Consider the following 22,240-nt stretch of genomic DNA (forward strand, 5'->3'; position numbering starts at 1 on the left):
CGTGACGTCACGCTTTGCGTACATGAGCGCAATTGTCCGTTGTCGATTGCCGTCGTCCGCTTTTGCTCTCATCCCATGGTGCAATGGTCCACATCCTTCTCAGCATCTGGATCCAAATGTCATACAATTTCAGGCTCTCCTCCTTCCTATTCAAATTCCTAGGGTGTTTCACAGTCCCTATGTCCTCTCTTTATAACCTTTCATGATAATCGCTTGTGGCTGCCAGTACTCGAGTCATATTAAAATGAATTTGGTGGTCTGTTGGCTCCAAAGCATGTTCCGCAACAGCTGATCTGTCAGTCTCCCCATTCTACAATAGCGTTTGTGCTCTTCTAGTCGTGCTTTGATGTCCTTTTTGCACTACCCACGTAAACCGCCCCACAGCTACATGGAATCCTATAAACTCTTGAATTTTTCAGCGGTTTCCGAGCATCTTTGTCCAATTCTAGGTGGTCCTGTATCTTCCGGGAAGGCGGGGGGGGGGGGGGGGTGGGGGGGGGGGTTAGGCTACCTCCATGTTTCGTTTTTCTCAAAAATTTTCCTATGCGGTCAATAACATCCTTAATGAACAGCAGTAAAACTTTCCATTTCACAGGCGCTTGTGCATCGCTGCGATTTTTGCACGGCGCTCTGAAGGCTCTTTTTGCCTCATCGGACGAATAACCATTCTTCACCAGTGCACTGGTGAGATGTTTTAATTCTGCATCACGCAACTCTGATTCACGGATGTTCCTTGCTCTATCCGCCAATGCCTTTATGAGCCCTCGCATTTGCTGATTCCTTGTCGTTGGTGGTTCGAATCCCGGTGCAGCTAACAGCATGTGTACGTGGGTTTTCGGTAAATTGTATGCCCGAAGATAGCATCTTCTTTATTAAAAGACATGCTCCATTCACCATTGGCTACACTACAAATGTTTTATTTGCCGGCCGGCCATAGTGGCCGAGTGGTTCCAGGCGCTATAGTCCGGAACCGAGCGACCGCTGCGGTCGCAGGTTCGAATCCTGCCTCGGGCATGGATGTATGTGATGTCCTTAGGTTAGTTAGGTTTAAGTATTTCTAACTTCTAGGGGACTGATGACCCCAGCAGTTAAGTCTCATAGTGCTCAGAGCCATTTGAACCATTTTTTTTTATTTGCCAAAACCGGTTTTCAGATTCATAACTCATGATCAGTGGCACAGCATGCACTTCTGTAGCAATGACCCGCTTGTCAGTTAATACGAGAGGATGTGAAATATGTCCTATAACATAGTACATGGTCTTTCATTTGTGTTACTGCTGTCAAATTTCAGGCGGTGACAATTCTTGATAGCCGGCCAGAGTGGCCGAGCGGTTAAAGGCGCTACAGTCTGGAACCGCACGACCGCTACGGTCGCGGGTTCCAATCCTGCCTCGGGCATGGATGTGTGTGATGTCCTTAGGTTAGTTAGGTTTAAGTAGTTCTAAGTTCTAGGGGACTTACGACCACAGCAGTTGAGTCCCATAGTGCTCAGAGCCATTTGAACCATTTTGAACAATTCTTGATAATGTTGGGCATAACGGTCATATATAGTAATCACGTAATTTCCATGTTTACTCTATATGACGGTTATGTCAGACATTATCAAGAATTGTCACTGCCTAGAATTTGACAGCACTTATATGCATGACTAACTGTGTATTATGTTGTAGCACATATTTCATACCCTATCGTATTAACTGACAAGCATGTCGTTGCTATATAAATGCATAATATGCTACTGATGATGGATTGTGAACCTGAAAACCGAATTTGGCAAATAAAACATTTCTAGTGTAGGTCATGGTGTATAAAAGATGTCTTTTAATAAATATCTGAAAGCTGCGAAGCACCAAGCATTCAAGGTTTTTACCATTTTGTTTCTTGAAAACTATCACATTAAGAAAATGTAATCTTCTGCTTGGCTCCTCCTCCACGGCAAAATGAATCTTCGGATGCTTGTGAAAACGGCATAGTTCCTTTCTGCCATGTCTCCAATTATTCACTGTGATATTTCCAGTAGTGAAAGTTTACATTTTATAACTATTTCTTAGAGCAACATACCCTGCGACTCTCTTACGAGCTTTCCAGACTGTTCCTGACCACCCCGTATGTTGGTGTTAACAATTTACAAACAGATATTTCAGATAGTTTCAGCAGTGTCTGGAAAGCGATTGTGCTGGCAGATCGCACCACCTTCAGAGTTACGCCGTGTTGCAGCCCCGCCGGACTCGGCGCAGCAGGAGTTGGCGCCGGCGCAGCTGCGGCGACGCCTGGTGATCCAGCCGCCCGAGAACGGCGGCAAGCAGTGCGGCAAGCTGATGGACTGGCGGCCCTGCCCGCTGTCGGGCGCGCGCTGCCGCCGCTTCAACTGGGACGTCGGCAACTGGTCTGATTGCCAGCTGCCCAACAACGTCGAGTGCGGAGTCGGATACCGCGTCAGGGGTGTGACTTTGAAACAATTTTAATTCTCCTTCTGTCATTCATATATACCATGCTCGAGTAAAATTTGATAAATTACAGGTACTTTTGACGGTCTCTGATATCACCATCGTAAGGAGTAACTGAACGTGATAACTGTTTCTGTGGTCTCTCTTTGGGAATATACAACACATACAATGATCATCCAGAACAATGTGACCATCTACCTAATACCCGATATGCCCATCTTTAGCACGAATAACGGCGTCGACGCAGCGTATCACTGAAGCACTGAGGTCCTGGCAGGTCGTTGGAGGGAGCTGTCACCATATCTGCACAGTCAAGTCACCTCTTTCCCGCATATTCCAGGGTGGGGGGCGATGAGTTCTGACGCCACGTTCAGTCACGTCCCAGATTTGTTCGATAGGGTTCCTCGGGCTACTCCATCAAACTTCTGGACTTGTGACATGGTGCATTATCTTACTGAAAAATGCCACTGCCGCCGGGAACTGATCACCATGAATGGGCGTACGTGGTTTGCAACCAGTTTACGATACTCCGTGGCCGTTACGGTGCCTTGCACGAGCTCCATTGGACCCATGGATGCCCACATGAATGTTCCACAGAGCATAATGAAGCCGCCGACAGTGTTTCTCCGTCCCGTAGTACATGTGACAAGGAGCTGTTTCCCTGGAAGACGACGGATTCGCGACCTTCGATTAGCTTCATGAAGAAAGTCTCGGGATTCATCAGACCACGAAACGCTTTGCCACTGCGCCAACACCCAGTGTCGATGGTCACGTGCCCATTTCAGAGGTAATTGCCGAAATCGTGGTGTTGACAGTGGCATATGCATGGGTCGTCGGCTGCGGAAGCCCATCGTTCGGAGTGTTCGGTGCATTGTGCGTTCACACACACTTGTACTCTACCCATCATTAAAGTCCACTGGTACTACATGCACCGTGAGTGTGTCTGACTATCAGACATTCCTCACTGGGTGAAGCTGCTAATGCCTGGACAGGTTTATATCGACTGTAAGTCGTTGGTCATAATGCTCGGGCTGCTCAGTGTAAATGGTTTGGCGGGCAGGGTGGGCAGCAATCCGCGGTTGTTTGCTGATGATGCTGTGTTGTACGGTAAGTTGGCGCAGTTGAGTGACTGAAGGAGAATACCAGATGACTTACGCAAAATTTCTAGTTGATATGATGAATGGCAGCTGCCTCTAAATATGGAAAAATGTAAGTTAATATGGATAAGTAGGAACAATAAACCAGTAATGTTTGCATACAGCATTATTAGTGTCTGCTTGACGTAGTCACGTCGTTTAAATATCTGGGCGTAACGCTACAAAGCGACATGAAATGGAATGAGCATGCGAGAACTGTGCTAGGGAAGACGAATGGTCGACTTCCGTTTATTTGGAGTATGTTAGTAAAGAATGGTTCATCTGTAAAGGAAATCGCATATAGGACGCTGCTGAGACCAATTCTTGAGTACTGCTCGAGTGTTTGGGATCTGTACCTAGTCAGTTTAAAGGAAGACATTCGGGCAATTCAAAGGGGGGCTGCAGTTTTTTAGAACTTGTAAGTGTTACGGAATCAGGAACCAGAACGGGAATCCCAGGAGAGAAGGCGACATTGTTTTCGAGGTTCACTAACGAGAAAATTTAGAGAACTGGCAACTGAAGTTGACTGCCGAACGATTCTACTGCCACCAACATACATTTCACGTAAGGGCCACGAAGATAAAATACGAGAAATTAGGGGTCATACGGAGGCATATAGACAGTCGTTTTCCCCTCACTCTGTTTGACAGTGAGTCAGGAAAGGAAATGGCTAGTAGTGGTACAGGGTACCCTTTTCCACGTGCCGTACGGTGGCTTGCGGAGTATCTATGTAGAAGTAGATGTAGGTGTAGAATATTTTCCCGCGACTGTCATCAATGAGAGAGAGATTAGCGGAAATGATGCTAAGCTCATCGGCAAAATACACTGCCTGACAATAAAAGTGAAGCATCCAGAGCTCATAGTCCGATGTCAATGTAACTTGGTACACGTACGCACCATCGGCGAGTATACATACTCATTTTCAGAAAAAAAACTGAACACGTTGAACTACTAGAGATAGGACGTTCATATTCACAGGAAATGCACATTAGTATGTTCTGCTGAAATGATTAGCATTTCCATCACCTTAGATAGCACGTGTTCTGTTGCCTAGTAGGCACAAAGTCTGCCATGGACCCTGACAACTTGTCCCTGAGTGATGGCATAGACGCGTATAAGGCACAAAAGGTGTCCTGTGGTATAGGTGTCACATTGCATTCACCTGGTTCCAAAGTTTCATCTGTGGCGGCAGGCATTGTGTCATCGTATTCCACACGTTTTCGATTGGCAACAAGTCTGGTGATCCGGCGGGCCAGGGCAAAAGACTGACATGCTGTGATACCAAGAAGGTACGTGTTCGTTCAGCAACATGTGGTTATGCTCTGTCTTTCTGAAAAATGGCGTCAAAGGGCGTTGTGCAGAAAGGCTGTGGCTGCGGGTCGCAGGATGTCATTCACGTAGCTCACACCGGTCACAATGCCCTGGACACGCACCAGCTGTGATTTGTAGTTCTACCCAATAGCAGCTTACACCATAAGGCCTTGAGCTGGCGCTTTGTGTGTTGTGCGAACACAGTCACTGTGATGCCCCTGCCCCTGTCTCCAGAAAACCAAAATGCGGCCATCATTTTCAAGGAAACAGAATCTGGATTCGTCCGAAAACATTATCCGATGCTTTCCGGCCCCAGTGACGTCGTTCCATACAGCATTGCCGCCTAGCGTGTTTATGCACATTCGTCAAAGGTAGGAGGAGAAGTGGACGCGCGCGCATAACACACGCCGTAATAAAAGTCGACGGACCGTCACCCCTGATAGAGTACGACATCTGAGCAGCCATCTTAGATTGTTTGCAGATGATGCTATCATTTATCGTCTACTAAAGTCTCCAAAAGTTCAAAACAAATTGCAAAACGATTTAGAAAAGATATCTGTAAGGTGCAAAAATTGGCAATTCACCCTAAATAACGAGAAGTGTGAGGTTATCCACATGAGTGCTAAAAGGAATCCTTTAAACTTCGGTTAAACGATAAATCAGTCAACTCTAAAGCCATAAATTCGGCTAAATACCTAGAAATTAAGAATTTTTTGCATAGTGCAGCCCTGCCAGAAACTGTTATAAACTAATATTTTGAAGAATCAGCCTCAGCTGCGCAAATTTTCTGGTCTTTACTAGGTTTCGGCTAAATTAATCTTGGCTGCTGCCAACCGACCGCGTGGTGAATAGATGCCGGGGCTGGACTTCAGTTAAGTAGTTTTAATTCGACATGGTACCACGGTACTATAGGTTTTAATTTTAATGTTGACTGTGCCTTACTATGTCATGTTATAGTAATTTTATGTTTCTGAAGAAGGTTAGATTAATTTAGCAAACACCTGCTAAAGACCAGAAAATTTGCGCAACTCAGACTGATTCTTCAAATATATATTACCTAGAAATTACAATTACGGAAAGCTTAAATTGGAAAATACACATAGAAAATGTTGTGGGGAAAGCGAATCAAATTCTTCGTGTTATTGGCAGAACACTTAGAAGATGCAACAGATCTACTAAAGAGATTGCGTACAGCACGCTTGTACGTTCCCCTTTGGAGTACTGCTGAACGGTGTGGAATCCTACCCAGATAGGATTAACGGAGTACGTGGAGAAAGTTCAAAGAAGAGTAGCGTCTTTTGTATTATCGAGAAACAGGCGAGTGAGTGTCACGGACATGATACAGGATTTGGGGTGGACATCATTAAAACACAGGCGTTTTTCGTTGCGGCGAATTCTTCTCACGAAATTTCAATCACCAACTTTCTCCTCTGAATGTGAAAATATTTTGTTGACGCCGATCTACATAGGGAGAAACAGTTACCATAATAAAATAAGGGAAGTCAGAGCTAGCATTGAAAGCTGTGTGTTCCTTTTTCCCGCTCGCTGTTCGAGATTGGAATAATAGAGAATTATTTTGAAGGTGGTTCGATGAACCCTCTGTCAGGCACTTAAGTGAGATTTGCAGAGTATCCATGTATGTGTAGATGTAGATGTGTTACACTGTTCCACTACTGCTCCAGAGCAGAGGAGGACGAAGATCTGTCCAGCAATGCAATTCGAATGAGGTGTCGATCATCTCGGGGATGGTCTCGGTGGTGCGACCTGACCCATCTCGCCGTGTTCTACGGCCTTCCGTGAACCATTGTGCACAAATCCATTGCACTGCCGAAACGCTTCGTCCCACACGATCAGCAATTTCCCGCATGAATGCATCACTTTTTCGCATGCCAATAATGGTCCCTCTTTCAAACTCTCTGATTTGATGGTACGGTTCGCGCATACGTCGGCGAGGCATCCGGCACGTGTGCTTAAGTCACACCGATCCATTACTTTCGATTTATAGCGAAAACAAGAGCCGCAGCACATTTTACTGGCAGGTGATGCTGTGCCGCGATATCGATGTTTACCGCGAACCTGCTGGCCGACATGGTTCAAATACTAATCAGTTCTGCAGAACATACTAATTTACATGTTATATCAATATGAACGTCCTATCTCTACTCGTTCAAGGTGCTCTGTTTTTTTCTGAACATGAGTGTAGATATTTAGAGTAGCAGTTCTCTGGCATGGATAGAACGGCCATCAAAGTGCTTTAGCCTTTTTCGTATCTAGTGTTGTTACCAGGACTGGTTGGGTGTGAACAGAGTCAAATGTTTCGTGATCACTCTGAATGACACGGAGGTGCTACGTAGAGATCACAAACGGGGCGAGTACGATACTATTGTTCGGGCTGCATACTTCACAAATCAAGGCGCCGCTGAGAAATCAATGCTAGCGGACTTCCTTCCCTCCCGCTGGAGATCCGTGTGGCGAGTCTGAGAACTGTGGCAATGCAGTCGCTTCATATTTGACGACTCTTTATCTCCTGAAGCATGCTGGAGCGTAAGGCTAGTCTTGACTTATTCTTAGTATTGTTAGTACCTAAGATGAGTACGTGATCTTTCTGCTGTAAAGTACCAGTGACGAGGTGAATTGACCGGCTTTCGGGATCAGATGGTCTTACACACTACTTAATCTAACTTAAACCATCTTACGCATAGGTGGGGGGGGGGGGGGGGGAGCCGCGCGAAACACGGTACGGTAAGGCGCCTTAGAGAGCGCGGCTACCTCGCACAGCCTTTTAATAATTAATCACCATTTAGAAACTGCACATCATCCTTAGTGTCATGTTTCATGGTACTGTCGTAACACATACGGTAACGCCTCGCAAGTGTGTATTTGTCAACATAATTGTCAGACACTCTCTGAATATTTAAAAAAGTTTTATCTATATAAATCTATGTATAAAAATAACAATATTGATTGTAACCCGGTCAGCCTTTGTGTTGGCGTATTAGTTGCATCTGGCATTTAGGAAAGTCGGAAATTTTGTGACTTGAGAATGGGTATAAAGCCCCAGTCACGACTGTGTGAAATAAATTAACAGTAATTTACATTTCAATGGCGGAAATTTTCTTTAAAACGGCTGTGTACGTAGCGAGAATGCCGCGAGTCCGCGGTTAGGTTATACTTGCGAACTAATGTACTCGCTCTCCTCTCTGAGCGAGACGAGTCGACATGTACCTGACAACAAACTCATGTGACTATTGGACTGCGGCAGCGATTCACGGGTCACGTCTACGGGCTCACCGAGACAGCGATTTCGGAGACGACGTCACAGGACTCGCTGGCGAGTTTGCAACGGGAATATGCAGCTCATTTCTGTTCTCTAGAGACACGTATTCGTCTGAGACAGGGCTATTAGCAACTGACAAAGTCTGAAAAGGACCTCATTATGGATCTACATTTCGCCGGCAGCTCGAATCGTGCAATATCCAGATCGGAGAAGCTTTCAGATGTGACAGTGGCTCGAAGTTGGATTGCTTGACTCGTCGCCAAGGTTCCGGTCTACCGCGTGTAGCCAGCACAAAGGGATGGTTTCTATGTTGTGCACCAGGCACATCGTAACTCCTTCACGTCTTCGCCTGCCATCCGATAACATGCACTGGACTGGAACTTCGTGGCAGATTAAAACTGTGTGCCGGACCGAGACGCGAACTCGGGACCTTTACCTTTCGAGGGCAAGTGCTCTACCGACTGAGCCACCCAAGCACGACTCACGACCCGTTCTCACAGCTTTGATTCCGCCAGTACCTCGTCTCCTACCTTCCAAACTTCACAGAAGCTCTCCTGCGAAACTTTCAGAACTAACACTCCATTGCTCCAGCTTCTCTGAAGTTTAGAAGGTAGGTGACGAGGTACTGCGAAATTAAAGCTGTGAGGACGGGTCGTGAGTCGTACTAGGGTAGCTCAGTCGGTAGAGCACTTGCCCGCGAAAGGCAATGGTCTCGAGTTGGAGCCTCGGTTCGGTACACGGTTTTTATCTGCCAGGAAGTTTCAGATCAGCGCACACTCCGATGCAGAGTGAAAATTTAATTATTTAATGGACTCCCAGCAACATTCTGTGTCATCTCACTCCTTTACCCAGAGACCGCTAGCATCCGAATTAGGAAATTACAGGACCGTACGGAGGCTGTTGTTAACGCCACAACACAAACACTGCGTTTGGAGAGGTGCCATGACTGGAAAGCATGAACTGCTGTTGAGTGGCTTCGCATTGTGTTCAGCTACAACTGGCGGTTCTGTACTACCCCAGATGACCATCGTAGACGAGTATGGCGGCGGCTTGTGGGGGAGGTATCTTCTCCCAATGTTTTGGAGAGGTACAGCGGGTCATGTGATGGGGAGGCATCGCGTATGACTTCAGGTCAAGGCTGGCTGTGACTGAAGGAATTCCGATGGCACAACGATACGACCCGGGCAACCTACGTCCGCATGTGTTACCTCCATGCGGTAGTATCATGATTTCATTTTTCAACAGGACAATGCTAGTTCAAACATGGACATGCCTCTGTGAATTGTTTTCGTGACGTTGAGGTACTCCTGTGACCATGAACATCCCCAGATCTGTCTCCGATAAAACATATATCAACCCCTTCCCAGTGCCAGTATTAAAGATATCCATGACGAGCTACAACAGTTGTGGGCCGACTTGCTATAGGAGAGGATACAACGGCTTCTGACACCCATCCCACCTGAATCAGTGCATGCATCCAGTCCAGAGTGGCTGCAACATCATACTGCTATGTGGGATCATATTGCCAAGTTCTTCGTAATGTTGATTCAATTTTTAATCTCTGAAATAACGTCACATATCCTCTCAACTCGTAAAGTTTCATTTCATTTTCTCCTACGCTTCTGGATTGTTCACATTTTTGTCAGGAATTGTATTAGTCACTTATTTATAAGAGCCCACTAATCGTTTTGCACCGCTGTAGATGATATATGGTTGGTAACAGGCGGCTGTGTAGCCCTCCACCGCTGATGATACTCGTGGCAGTGGAGCGGTGTGTATGTGTCAGTCGGCCTGCGTAGATTCAGCGGAGCTAGTTAGGCCGACGTGACAGAATGGCAGAAAGGCCCTGTCGCGACGTGCCCAAGATCACACCCTGAAATAAATTGTTCGATTTGTCCGTGTATCAACGTGGACGGTCTTACATGTCTAAAGGGGCAGTGTACCACTCGCAGCCAAGTAACAAGGTGTAGAAACAGCGGTCGCAAAATGTTCAGACTGACAGGGATCGGAAAAAGAATGTCACTCCTTGTCAATTAAAATCGATTTCAAACCCGACAGGAATAGCTACTGTCACTAAAAACAGGTCCATCTCAACCTGTAACCGAGCGAACATTGTGAAGAAAACCGCATGCAAATGAAATACGGTATTGATTACCTCCCAATGTGCCATTTCTCACAGCGGAGCATCAAGCTGCACGTCTTCAGTAGGCCAGACGACACAGAAACGAGACGGTAGCTGATGCAGGGCGCGTAGTTCGGTACGAATAGTCGCGATATTGATTCCTTTCAAAGGTTGCAACAAGTCGAGTGCACAAACTGCCGAGTGAGCTTTTTAAGCCCCAGTGTGTGTAGGATGTAATACCAGCCGGAAGTGATTATGTGATGCTTCACGAAACATGAATTGAGTCCACCCATTTATGTTATCGTGAACATGAACGACGACGTTTATTTCAACATTCTCGGTGACCAAGTATTGCACTTGAAGAAAATGCTGTGGAAACTCTCATCTTCCAAAATGACACAACCCGTGTGATGAACATTGTGGCACCATATCGCACCTCAACTGGCTTGCTAAATCCCCTCTTAATCTCGCAGAATATGTGTGGAACTATTTGGGGCAGCAGATGAAACATATAAGTTCTAGTAATTTGGTAACTCTATAGGATCTGACCATCAGTAAGTTGTTTCAGCTTGATTTGGTATACCTGAGGAAAACTTGGGGCTCTCGTCCACACCGTACCGAGGTCTTTACACTGAGGTGACAAAAGACATGCGATAGCGATATGCACGTATATAGACAGCCTTCGCTTAAGAGCAGCGGCGTTTGCGTCGAGTTATCAGTGCTAACAAACAAGCTACACTGCGTGAAATAACCGCGGAAATCAATGTGGAACGTACGACGAACTTATCCGTTAGGGAAGTGCGACGAAATGTGGCGGTAACAGGCTATGGCAGCAGACGACCGACGCTAATGCCTTTGCTAACAGCACGACATCACCTACAGCGCCTTTTCTGGGCTCGTGACCATATCGATTGGACCATAGGCGACTGGAAAACCGTGGTCTGGTCGGATGAGTCCCGATTTCAGTTAGTAAGAGCTGATGGTAGGGTTCGAGTGTTGCAGAGACCCCACGAAGCCATGGGCCCAAGTTGTCAAAAAGGCACTGTGCAAGCTGACGGTGGCTCCATAATGGTGTGGGCTGTGTTTACATTAAATGGACTGAGTCCTCTTGTCCAACTAAACCGATTGCTGACTGGAAATGGTTATGTTCGGCTACTTGGAGATCATTCACTGACTTAATGTTCCCAAACAACGATGAGATTTTTATGGATGACAATGCGCCATATCACCGGTCCTCACCTTTGGTTTGAAGAACATTCTGAACAATTCGAGCAAATGAATTGGCCACATAGATGGCCCAAAATGAATCCCATCGAACATTTATGGGTCATAATCGAGGGGTCAGTTCGTGCACAGCATCCAGCACCGGCAACATTTTTGCAATTATGTACGGCTACAGAGGGAGCATGGCTCAGTATTTCTGCAGGGGACTTCCATTGACTTGTTGAGCCTATGCCACGTGAAGCTGCTGCACTACGCCGGGAAAAAGGAGATCTGACACGGTATTAGGAAGTATTCCACGAATTTTGTCACCTCCGTGTATAGCGCCGTACCAACATTAACTCAATACAACGCGAGGTCCGATTTCATGATAAATTAAATCTTGCACCCTCTGTGAACAGCATGGCAGTAACTGCTATGTCCATATTAATATTCTCACAATACTGTACATGACGCTCATTTCTCATGCAACTAATCGACTGCTTATCGAATGAGACTTACCCCCGTGAGCAGGAACCTCTTACTCCAAGGCAGGGAGTCTATACAGTTCATTGTGCTTTATGGACATTTAGTGATATCACTTGTACTGCTTTTTTCAGATGCTGGAATGGTTATCGAAAGATAACGCGCGTCGGACGTCTCCTCTAAGAGAAATGATACGATAGATGAAAATCGTGTCTGCTAGTTCCCTATTCGTGCAAAGCAGAATTTCACTAGGGATAAGCGACTGTACATTTCGACTTTTCCATCGGTACTGAACATGACAGCGTATGTCAGTGGTGTTTCCTGTCCAGCCTCTAAGTATGTACGCTTATTTGTTGCCGATTTGGCCTAACCCACAATTTTAACAATTACGTACCCAATAAATCAGTTTATTACTTTCTAATAGCTGCCGTTTGGTTGCGGCGCAGACTCTTGGTGCGTATTTCAGTTAAAATTACTCAAGGTGAAAACGGGCCTAGATCGTAACTGAATTCCTATGAGAGTTTTTCATTAAAAATATGCTGTGTAATCAGCTCCTTTCCTATCTCATATTTATCAAAAGGCCTTCTTGCAAACAGGTCACGAGTGGCTTATGTACAGAATTGCAAACCAACGTCCATATTGTGCAGGGTCCTGGAATATGTTCTCTGTTCGAAAGTTACGTACTTCCTCGTGAAAAAGAATGTGCTCTCAGTGTATTAGCTTGTGTTACGCCACCATCACCAGCGTGAAACACAGCTCACGTTTCTCACGCACAATATGTTTTTAATTAATAGACAGAACCAAGTATGTAGTACGTCTGGCATGTTTCCGAAAAGCAACACCGTACGGCACTGTCATTTGATAACCAAGATACGATCCTACGAAGTATAATTTCAAATATACGTTGACTCGAAGAAACTTTGACAGAACCCAATACGTAACATTGAAATGTCAATGGAACCGACAGTAACTTGTGAGATGCCGAAAGGGAGCGTAAAAGAGCAGCAAATGATCGCAATGTACATAAAAGACTTATCAGATAGCTTCCGTAGCACTCTCGGGTTGTTCACTGATGGTATCGATACCCCTAGAAAAGTTTCGTCGCTGTTAGTTGTAATGAAATGTAGACAGTATTTCAAACCCTACATTCGAGTAATACAACGAAGAAAATCTGGAACCGCAGAGCGTTGCCTCTCACAGTTACAGATAATGAATTGCAACAGTATAAATGCCCTGGCGCAAACTTCAGGCTATTGGGACTGTGTCAATAAAAGAATCGATTTAAATACGAGTATACGACAAATTCATCAACCGCGACTGCGGCTACAACCTTAGCACGGACTGGGAACCCGCACTTCGGTTAATTAAAAATCGAAAAGAGATATCTTGCAACAACAACGAACTGGCTTCTGATGCGGGTACAACACTAGCGGATACGATGTGCAGTGAACACGTCCCCGGGCGAGACCCGGGAGACAAAAAGCCACGCGCACCTCACAATGTAACGTGGTTGTTTGCTGAAATGTAGTCATGTTAAACAGAGATTCGGCGGTACGACCAATAACCGGAAAGTCAGACAATATATTTGCAGGATTTTGCAGGCAGACATTAAAAGTTCTTCGTAATTTCATTTTAGTGAACATAACTAATTCGGGCACAACAGATAAACTCTTAATTGCGAGGGTGGCGCGCTTATTTATTAAATATTGTCCCACTATACTATCTCTAGTCCAGAGTTGTCTACAAAAAGACGAATAATGGTTAGGGGAGAGACATTCACTTCTAGCAAAAACGCTACTGTCAATCACAGTGTCGTACTTATAAAATTTATTTATAATGAACGCGTTGTACTTGACGCTTTTCTACCTACGACTGGCACTTACTTACAATATACAGTAGATAAATAAACACTGCTGGCCATTAAAGTTGCAGTACCATCAAGACAAACGTCAAATTAGAGTGAAGACCATTGAATGCTTGGATGGGGAAGAGAGTAGTATTTCAACGCAACCTCACAAAGTAGGCAGAAGTAACGTCATCTACACGTTGTATACCAGGTGTCTATCCTATGGGTTCAAAAATGGCTCTGAGCACTATGGGACTCAACTGCTGAGGTCATCAGTCCCCTAGAACTTAGAACTACGTAAACCTAACTAACCTAAGGACATAACAAACATCCATGCCCGAGGCAAGATTCGAACCTGCGACCGTAACGGTCTTGTGGTTCCAGACTGCAGCGCCTTTAACCGCACGGCTATCCTATGGGTCGTCAGGTGCATTTTTCCTGGTGTTTCAACAGATATTTGCAATTTCTTTTCTGTGGGATGTAGCCAGAGCTAGCTCCAAGAAATCCTACTTATCATGTCTTTCACACGACGTACAGAATCGACGAAAAGTGTGGGATTGTTTCCTATTACAAACTAAATTATTTTTGAAAGTGAAATTTTACGCTCGCATTCGATAGAGCGGTTCCAAAATACTCAAGTGCGTTAATCGTTTTATCGATATGTATTAATACGAGTAGTAAAACCCGTAGAAGGAACAGTACTCCAGCAACGCCTGAGCAGCGCTTCTGTGTGACGGTAGCAGGCAGCTTGGGCCAGGACTCTGGCGTCGCTGATGGAGCAGTTGTTATTCTTCATGTTTTATTGTCCCTGTTAAAACACACTGATAGAATGAATATCGCACTAGACTATTCTGGAACCACTCTGTCGAATGGGCACGTAAAATTCCACTTTAAAAATCATTTTGTTTGTAATGGGAAACAAACCGACGCTTTCCGATGACGCTGGACGTCGTATGAAAGATATGATGAGCAAGATTTCTTTGGGCTGACGCCAGCTAAACGCTTCATAGAATAAATTGCAAATAACTGCCGAAACACCAGAGAAAATGCGCCTGACGGCTCTTCGGAAAAAAACCGTGTGTAAGAAAAGATTACGCATAGCGTTTTTAATTCAGAAATCGCATTGGAATTTTAGTTGTTTCTAAGAAGCTTGTTATGTTTCGTGTAAGAAAGCGAAAATTCTAGGAGTACGTGTCGGAATTCGTTAGCGACGCGATCGAGGCGTATCGAGACAGCGTTTTATCGTTCCGCAGCATTGCTGCTCAAGTCGGTCGGGATCGCACAACTGTCATGCCAGTACGAATTGATAGGTTCATGAGGACGCGCTCTCAGTGCGATGCAGGATCTTTGTATAACCACGCGACTAGTGCCAGAGAGGACAGAAATATTAACTGATCGATAGTGCAGGATCGTACTGCCACGTTACGTACCTTGAGGCAGAAAATGGGTTTATTTGCAGCAAGACAACTGTTCTCGCGGACTGTGCTGCTCCGTCTGGAGCACCGCGTACTATCAGCAGGGCGACAACTGTTGAGGCTTCCTCTGGCGTGGTCAGTGACAACACTGGACACAGGAGTGTCTCCACGTCGTCTTTACAAACGATTCTCGGTTCCGTGTAGAGAATCACAATGGACGTACCGTACGTGGTTGTTCTGAGTACATTAGATGTTGCCAGATTACAGTTGTCATAGTCGAATGGACCCAACACGATCATACCTGGTTTTCATAGACGGTAATTCGGACAGCGGTCGTTACTTTTATGACGTGTTAAAGCCTGTGACTGTGCCTTGGTTTCGAGGCGTCTGTAACATTATCTTTCAACAAGTTAACGCAAGTTCGCATTTTTTCCGTGCTATCATAACCTACCTCGACACAGAGTCTTCGACTGCTGTCCTGGCAAGAATGGTCCCCAGATCTTTTACCTACTGAAAACATCACGCCATGAGCTGCCCAGAGATTACCACTCCACCAGTTGCCAACCACTACGTTTGATGAACACTGGTACAAAGTTGAAAAACCATGGATTGACGTACCCATACCGTCATCCAAGTTCAGTTCGACTCAATGCCCAGCCGGGTTAGAGCCATTGCTGCTGCCAGAGGTGGTAAATCTGCGTACTGACTTTATCGCGCTATAGATTCCCCAATCACCGAGTAATTAATTCTTATATTCCTCCTGTCATCCTTCTTGGTGTTACATTGCTATTTAAATGAGCAACAGTATATATGCACGTTTATACATACTAACCGTAAATTAGTTGCTTTCGGCCTGATGAATGTATGCGCCTAAGAGGGTGTAAAGAGAGTTGAAATGGTAAAGGGGAAGTTGGGTTGGTCTTGGAAGATACTATTGTACCGGTTCATACTAGATAACGGGCAGAAAGCATGAAGGACCTCACATTACTTATAATTCATCTGTTACACAGTGTATACCTGGCAATAGTGCATAAAAAAACAAGATATTCACTTTAAATTTCATAAAATTATGGGCAGCCAATATTAGCGTAATCAACACTTTTCTTTTACGTATGTTCTAGCTTTGCTGTTCTATCGTGCATGGACATCGTTTTATTCAGAAATAAAAGTACGGAAATAACTATAACGATAATAAACCAACTCTCAGTCTCTTGTCTGAAATATATTTTGGCTGCGGAAATCTTACAATGCATGTCACATTTTATGGTACTATTTGTTGTCCTGCATTCCGTGTTTTGTAGAGCCCAAGTCCGTTGCGTTACAGTGTTCCTACCTGTGTTAATGTTTGCGTGACTGCGCGCCGTCTAGCATGAAGCAGTACAACAGTATCTTCCGACACCAAACTCCTTCCCCCTACCATTACAGCGTATAGAATTTCTTAGAAGTTCAGAAGGAGTGTTATCCGATATTAGTTTGATAGCCTTGCTGTGTCAACCACGGTATCATCAACTCAGATATTTCAGTCGGACCAGGGGAAAATTTAATCAATATGTCTCGAAACTGACTGGCTGAAAATGCCTCTATTTCCTTTACTGCGAGTGACTCTGGGGTTGGCTGTTCCCATTCCAGTTTCTTTTTCTATTTTGTAGCTCTTTCAAGTCAAGCGTGTACCTGTGATGAGAAGAAACTGTGGCCTGTTGTGCTTCGTCAGCGAGCAATTTTAGTTATTCGTGTACTTTGAGCGAATGTAAATTGGAAAGCCATGTTTAACAATTTACAAACCACATTAGTCTCATTCAGGAAGCAGGATGCAAAATAGTAAGAAAGAAATGCGTCTGCAGCACACCACACCACACATCAATTCATACCAAGAAAACATCATTGTTCTTCCAAGCCTGCGCTCGGTAGAGACAAAAAATACGACATCTCTTGGTTTTTAGAATGGCATACTTCGTTTAAGGACAATTTCCACATTCCAGAAATTTCTTGTAATCTATCCCTCCCCTACAGAAGACATATTCATCCAACATAATCAAATAATTTTCTTTTTCAGTGTCATGGCCTGTTTTTTTTTTTTTTTTTTTTTTCAGTAACATGTGCTTGTGTGTTTCCAGCTGTTTGGTGTAACCCCAAACATCGCATGAACAAAGTGGAACCGAGCAACTGCATCGAGCAACACCCAAAAATTCCGGCAACCTCAGAGCCTTGCTACGCCGACTGTACGTATAACTGCGTGGTTTCCGAGTGGTCAGAATGGTCTCCGTGCACTCACAGCTGCCTGAAAAGCAAGAGGACACGCGAACTGATTGGTAACAATGCGAAACTTAAAACATATTTTTATGTAAAAATAACGAAAAGTATGGTGTAATGTAATGTCTGTAGAAACATTTTAAGTGCATTGTAGTTTTTGCACATATTACGCTGAAAATCACTTAAGTAATTACTACGCGCAGATATTACATTCTTTGCGATACTGATAATCAGCATATATTAATATTTCATAGTCATAAAGGTCATCTACTCTGTATTTCAATCTCCACGTCCAAATATTAATTCCTTAAACAGGACACCTCGGTTCTGACGCCTCCGAGTCTCCGCTGAAATTAGTACGGCCCCCGGGGAAAAGGGAAGTCTTCTTGGTTCGGCATAAACTCACACTTGGTATGGCCTAACTGGTCCGTCGGGACGTACTTACACACACATCTTGAGAAATACTGCTTTGGTTGACAGATACAGGGGCTGGACAAAATATAGAACCAGCACGGTAAACGCCTACTTGGACATAAATGAAGATGCCAGCCAATCCTGCAGGATGCGCTGCTGTACGTGACCACGAACGGCACCTGTGCAATGTCGTCAATACGTTGCAAGTATCAGTGGTGGTCAAAAGAGTGTTCTGTGTGATACCAAGTGCGTTATGTCGGAACTCAGTGAATTTCAACATGGACAAACTGTTGGTGCATCTATGGTGGGTGCTTCCGTAACCAAGGTAGCCAAAGTGTTCGATGTTTGAGGAGGCACCGTGTAGAAGATTTATATTGCATACAGGGAAAGCGTAAAAACAACATCCGCTAAGTAACAACGCGAAGGAAAGTGTCTGTTGAGTGATCGTGATGGATGGTCGTTGAAGAGGATTGTGATGAAAAATAAAGAGGCCGACAGCTGCACAAGTCACTGCAGAACTGAATGTCCCATTCGCAAACTCTGTCAACACCAAAACAACAAGAGTGGAGCTCCATAAGCAGGGAACTGTAGGGCGAGCCGTAATTCCAAAACCACGCATTAGCAATGAAATTCCCATAACAGGAAAACATTGTGCCGACACAATAAAACCTAGAATTTGGAGCAATGGAAACATGTCCTTTAGTCGGATGACTCTCTTTTCACACTGTTTCCCATTTCTGTTCCAGTTTTTGGTCCCACGAGTGAAACATGACGGAGGTTCTATGGTGATTTGAGCATATCGCTGTATTCCATGGGCCCCATAGTTACTTTTCCAGGTCGCACTACTACCAAGGATTATATGAAAATTTTGGTTGATGAGGTACATCCCACGGTGCAATGTTTGCACTCCAGTGGTGATGCTGTATTCCAAGATGACAAGGTCCTGTTCACACAGCTGGAATCGCCCCGGACTGGTTTTGTGACCACAAGGATGAATTATCACATCTCCCCTGGTCACCAAAGTCACCACATCTCAATATTATTGAGACTTTGTGGTCTACTTCGGAGAGAAAGGTGCGTGATCGCTATCCAAGCCCATCATGGTTACCTGAACGTGCGACTGTTTTGCCGGAAGAATGGTATCATATTCGCTTAGAAACCATACAGCACCTGTGTTTATCCATTCCGAGACAAGTGAAAACCGTTTTGAATGTTAGCCTTCTCCTACGCTGTATTACACATGATAATGTATTGCGTTTTTGATATTTCCGCATTTTTGTCCACCCCCTGTACCTGCCTACCACACGATAGAGAACACAAATCCGGGAGAAACCACGCCTCTACTGTATTCAGTTTTAGATCGTGACACTAATGCACTCAAATAAAATGGTTTAGATTAATTCATGTCTAACGACATTGCTGACGAAAAGACGTCTCCCGTCGTAGTATACAGTCCCAGCCAGCTAGAGTGACTATCTAAACAAGACACAAGAAGAGCCACCTGTCACTTGTCTTCTTCGCTTTATTTTCTGTAACTTTCATTCGAGGCTATGCAGTTGAATTTACAACACGTATAGACAAATGTACATTTCTCTCCGTGGTTCACTGAAAAAATAAATATTCGTCATTCTGAAGCTTTGGGCTGTATTTTTCTATCCTACACAATCTCCAAGACGGATTTTTCAGGTTGTCGAAACCTTGTGTGACGACAATGTTTCACACATTTGTCCTGCACAATGCGAATAATCTGACAGAAGTAAGCTTTTGCACAGTTCTCACCCTTGTTTAGAAAACGCACGATGTAATTTCAAACCCAGAGTTTAGACCAAACCTACACATATCAACCTTTATCTAACTGTAACATGTTACCACCCATCATACCAACGAACGGAGTTCCTCATGAAGTTGGCGTGAGGAGCGTACACGATTTCTGACGCAGACAGCTTAACAAGGAAGATTGTTTTCCGGCATTACATGTTCAAACAGTACGGATATTCTGCGAAGCAACCTATACCATGGACGGTGACACTGGAATTGGTGTCACATGACAGACGGCGCCATAAATCGAGCTAAAGGAGCAGCACACCACCCACATTAAAATCCGAATCCTATCTTGCACTCCATTAGTTCCTTCCTCATGCCAGAAATCTGTCTTCAAAAGAGGTAGAACTTGAAAAAGGTTCCGTATTAAGAGTAAGATTTGTCCGCCAGTTGGAAATAGAACTTTTCTTCGCTCCGTTGTACACTGATCAACCAGAATATTGCGATCGTCTACCTAATAGCCGGTATGTCCATCTTTGACACGAGAAACAACGGCGACGCTTCGTGGCATGGAAGCAACAAGGCCTTGATAGGTCACTGGAGGGAGTTGGCACCACATCTGCACACACAAATCACCTAAACCCGTAAATTCCGGGGAGGGGTTCTATGAGCCCTGACGCAATGTTCAGACATCCCAGATGCATTCGACCGGTTTCAGATGCGGCGAGTTTCTGGGCCAGAACATCAATTAGAACTCGCCACTATGTTCCTCTAACCACTCCATAACACTCCTGGCCTTCTGTCGTGGCACATTATCTTGCTGAAAACTGCCACTGTCGTCGGGAAACACGATTGTTATGAAAGGGTGTCCGTGGTCTGCAGCCCGTGTAAGATACTCCTTGACTGTCATGGTGCCTTGCAAGAGCTCCACTGGATCCATGGATGCCCACGAGAATGTTCCCCCGAGCATAATGGAACCGCCACCAGTTTGCCTCCGTCCCGCAGTACAGATGTCAAGGAGCTGTTGCGCAGGTAGACGACAGATTCGCGCCCTCCCATCGACATGATGGAGAAGGTATCGGGAGCTATAAGACTATGCATCGCTCTGTCCACGCGCCAAAGTTCAGTGTCGATGGTCACGTACCCATTTCAGTCGTAGTTGCTGATGTCGTGGTGTTAACATTGGCACATGCATGGGTCATTGGCTGCAGAGGCCCATCGTTAGGAGTGTTGGTTGCACTGTGTGTTCAGACACACTTGTACTCTGCCCAGCATTAAAGTATGATGTTACTTCCGTCACAGTTGTTGTCTTTCGTGTTTTACCAGTCTGCCCAGCCAACGACTTCTGACATCTGTAACGAGGGGAGGCTACCCGACCCCACAACATCTGGACGTGGTTTCACCTTGGTTTCGCCATGTGTTGAAGACACTCACCTAGCAATCTTCGAACCCCGACAAGTCGTGCAGTTTCCGAAATACCCGTGCCGAGCTTACAGGCCATCACAATCTTCCCTCGGTCAAACTCAGATAGATCGGGCGCCATCCCCATGCTGCACACGGGCAGGAACCTCACTGATACTACATACGCCGTGCGTGCTTCTGACTATCAGTCTTTCCTCGCCAGGTGACGCTTCTATCGCCTGGACAGGTTTATATCGAAAGTGTGTCGTTGGTCATAGTGTTTTGGCTGACCAATGTAGTTTACCTGTGGTTAAGGAAGCCCAGCGTTTGGTGTCCAGCGATGACATCCACAGCAGTGGTGAGGCAGAGATGCCACTGCGTATGGAGGCCACATTCGACGAGAGGATGTATCGTCACAGGCCACGACGTTTCAGGCAACAACGGGCCAAGAGGCACGTGAAGGGTGCACTTTACAGCATACGAATGTACGGCCGGCTCCTGGCCACTCTTGCCTGTCTCGTCTGCTGAGCCCAAGTAGATCGACCAGACGCCTTCTTATCGGAAGACGCGTCAACAGACGACCCATTCTTAACCCTTTACGTATTCGCACAATGTCGATCCGCGTGCAGCTCCGTTAACAACACCCGATGGTTACACCTGCTGTCGAAAAATCTAATATGTTGCAGCAGTAATAAAGGACAATTAGAAGCAAGACCAAATGACTAATCATAACAAGTTTGGAGGCAGAGATACAAGAATTTTCGGCATTATGAGGAAACGACAGCTATTATACTTACTACAATTACAGTATAATGAACTAGTACATCTCCAGTTTATTTTAATTTTACTGGTGGTTGCCTGTTTCACTTATGTAAGAACCTTCATCAGTCCAGTTCCTGAAATATGTAACAGAAAATTAGTTCATAACAACAACAGCAGATGACACAATCATCAAGGATTCATAATGAAGTAACCATCGTAAATGCACAAATCAGTTTTTCAAGTCCACATGAGGAACCAGTGCGCTGTGTTATAAGATCGGCAGTCGGTGATTGATACCACTTGGCAATAACACATAGGCTCCGCGTACAGGTTCGTTGTGTGGACTTGTAAACTTATTTTACGCTTTTACTGGGGGCGAGGGAAGGTGGGCTGGTCTTATTACGTTTCCTTA

At 45.1% G+C, this 22,240-nt stretch overlaps 1 protein-coding gene across 1 annotated transcript in view; it reads left to right on the plus strand.

The window, feature by feature from the left end:
* The window catches only part of LOC124555261 (thrombospondin type-1 domain-containing protein 7A-like), a 1,197,505-nt gene that overhangs the window by 968,337 nt on the left and 206,928 nt on the right, over positions 1-22,240 (plus strand). The window contains exons 16-17 of the mRNA XM_047129129.1: positions 2,218-2,442; positions 17,355-17,549. Coding sequence (XP_046985085.1) covers positions 2,218-2,442; positions 17,355-17,549 — 420 coding nt within the window. The remainder of the gene's footprint in view (positions 1-2,217; positions 2,443-17,354; positions 17,550-22,240) is intronic.

The sequence above is a fragment of the Schistocerca americana genome, chromosome X (genome assembly GCF_021461395.2).
Source record: "Schistocerca americana isolate TAMUIC-IGC-003095 chromosome X, iqSchAmer2.1, whole genome shotgun sequence".
Taxonomy (NCBI): Eukaryota; Metazoa; Arthropoda; class Insecta; order Orthoptera; family Acrididae; genus Schistocerca; species Schistocerca americana.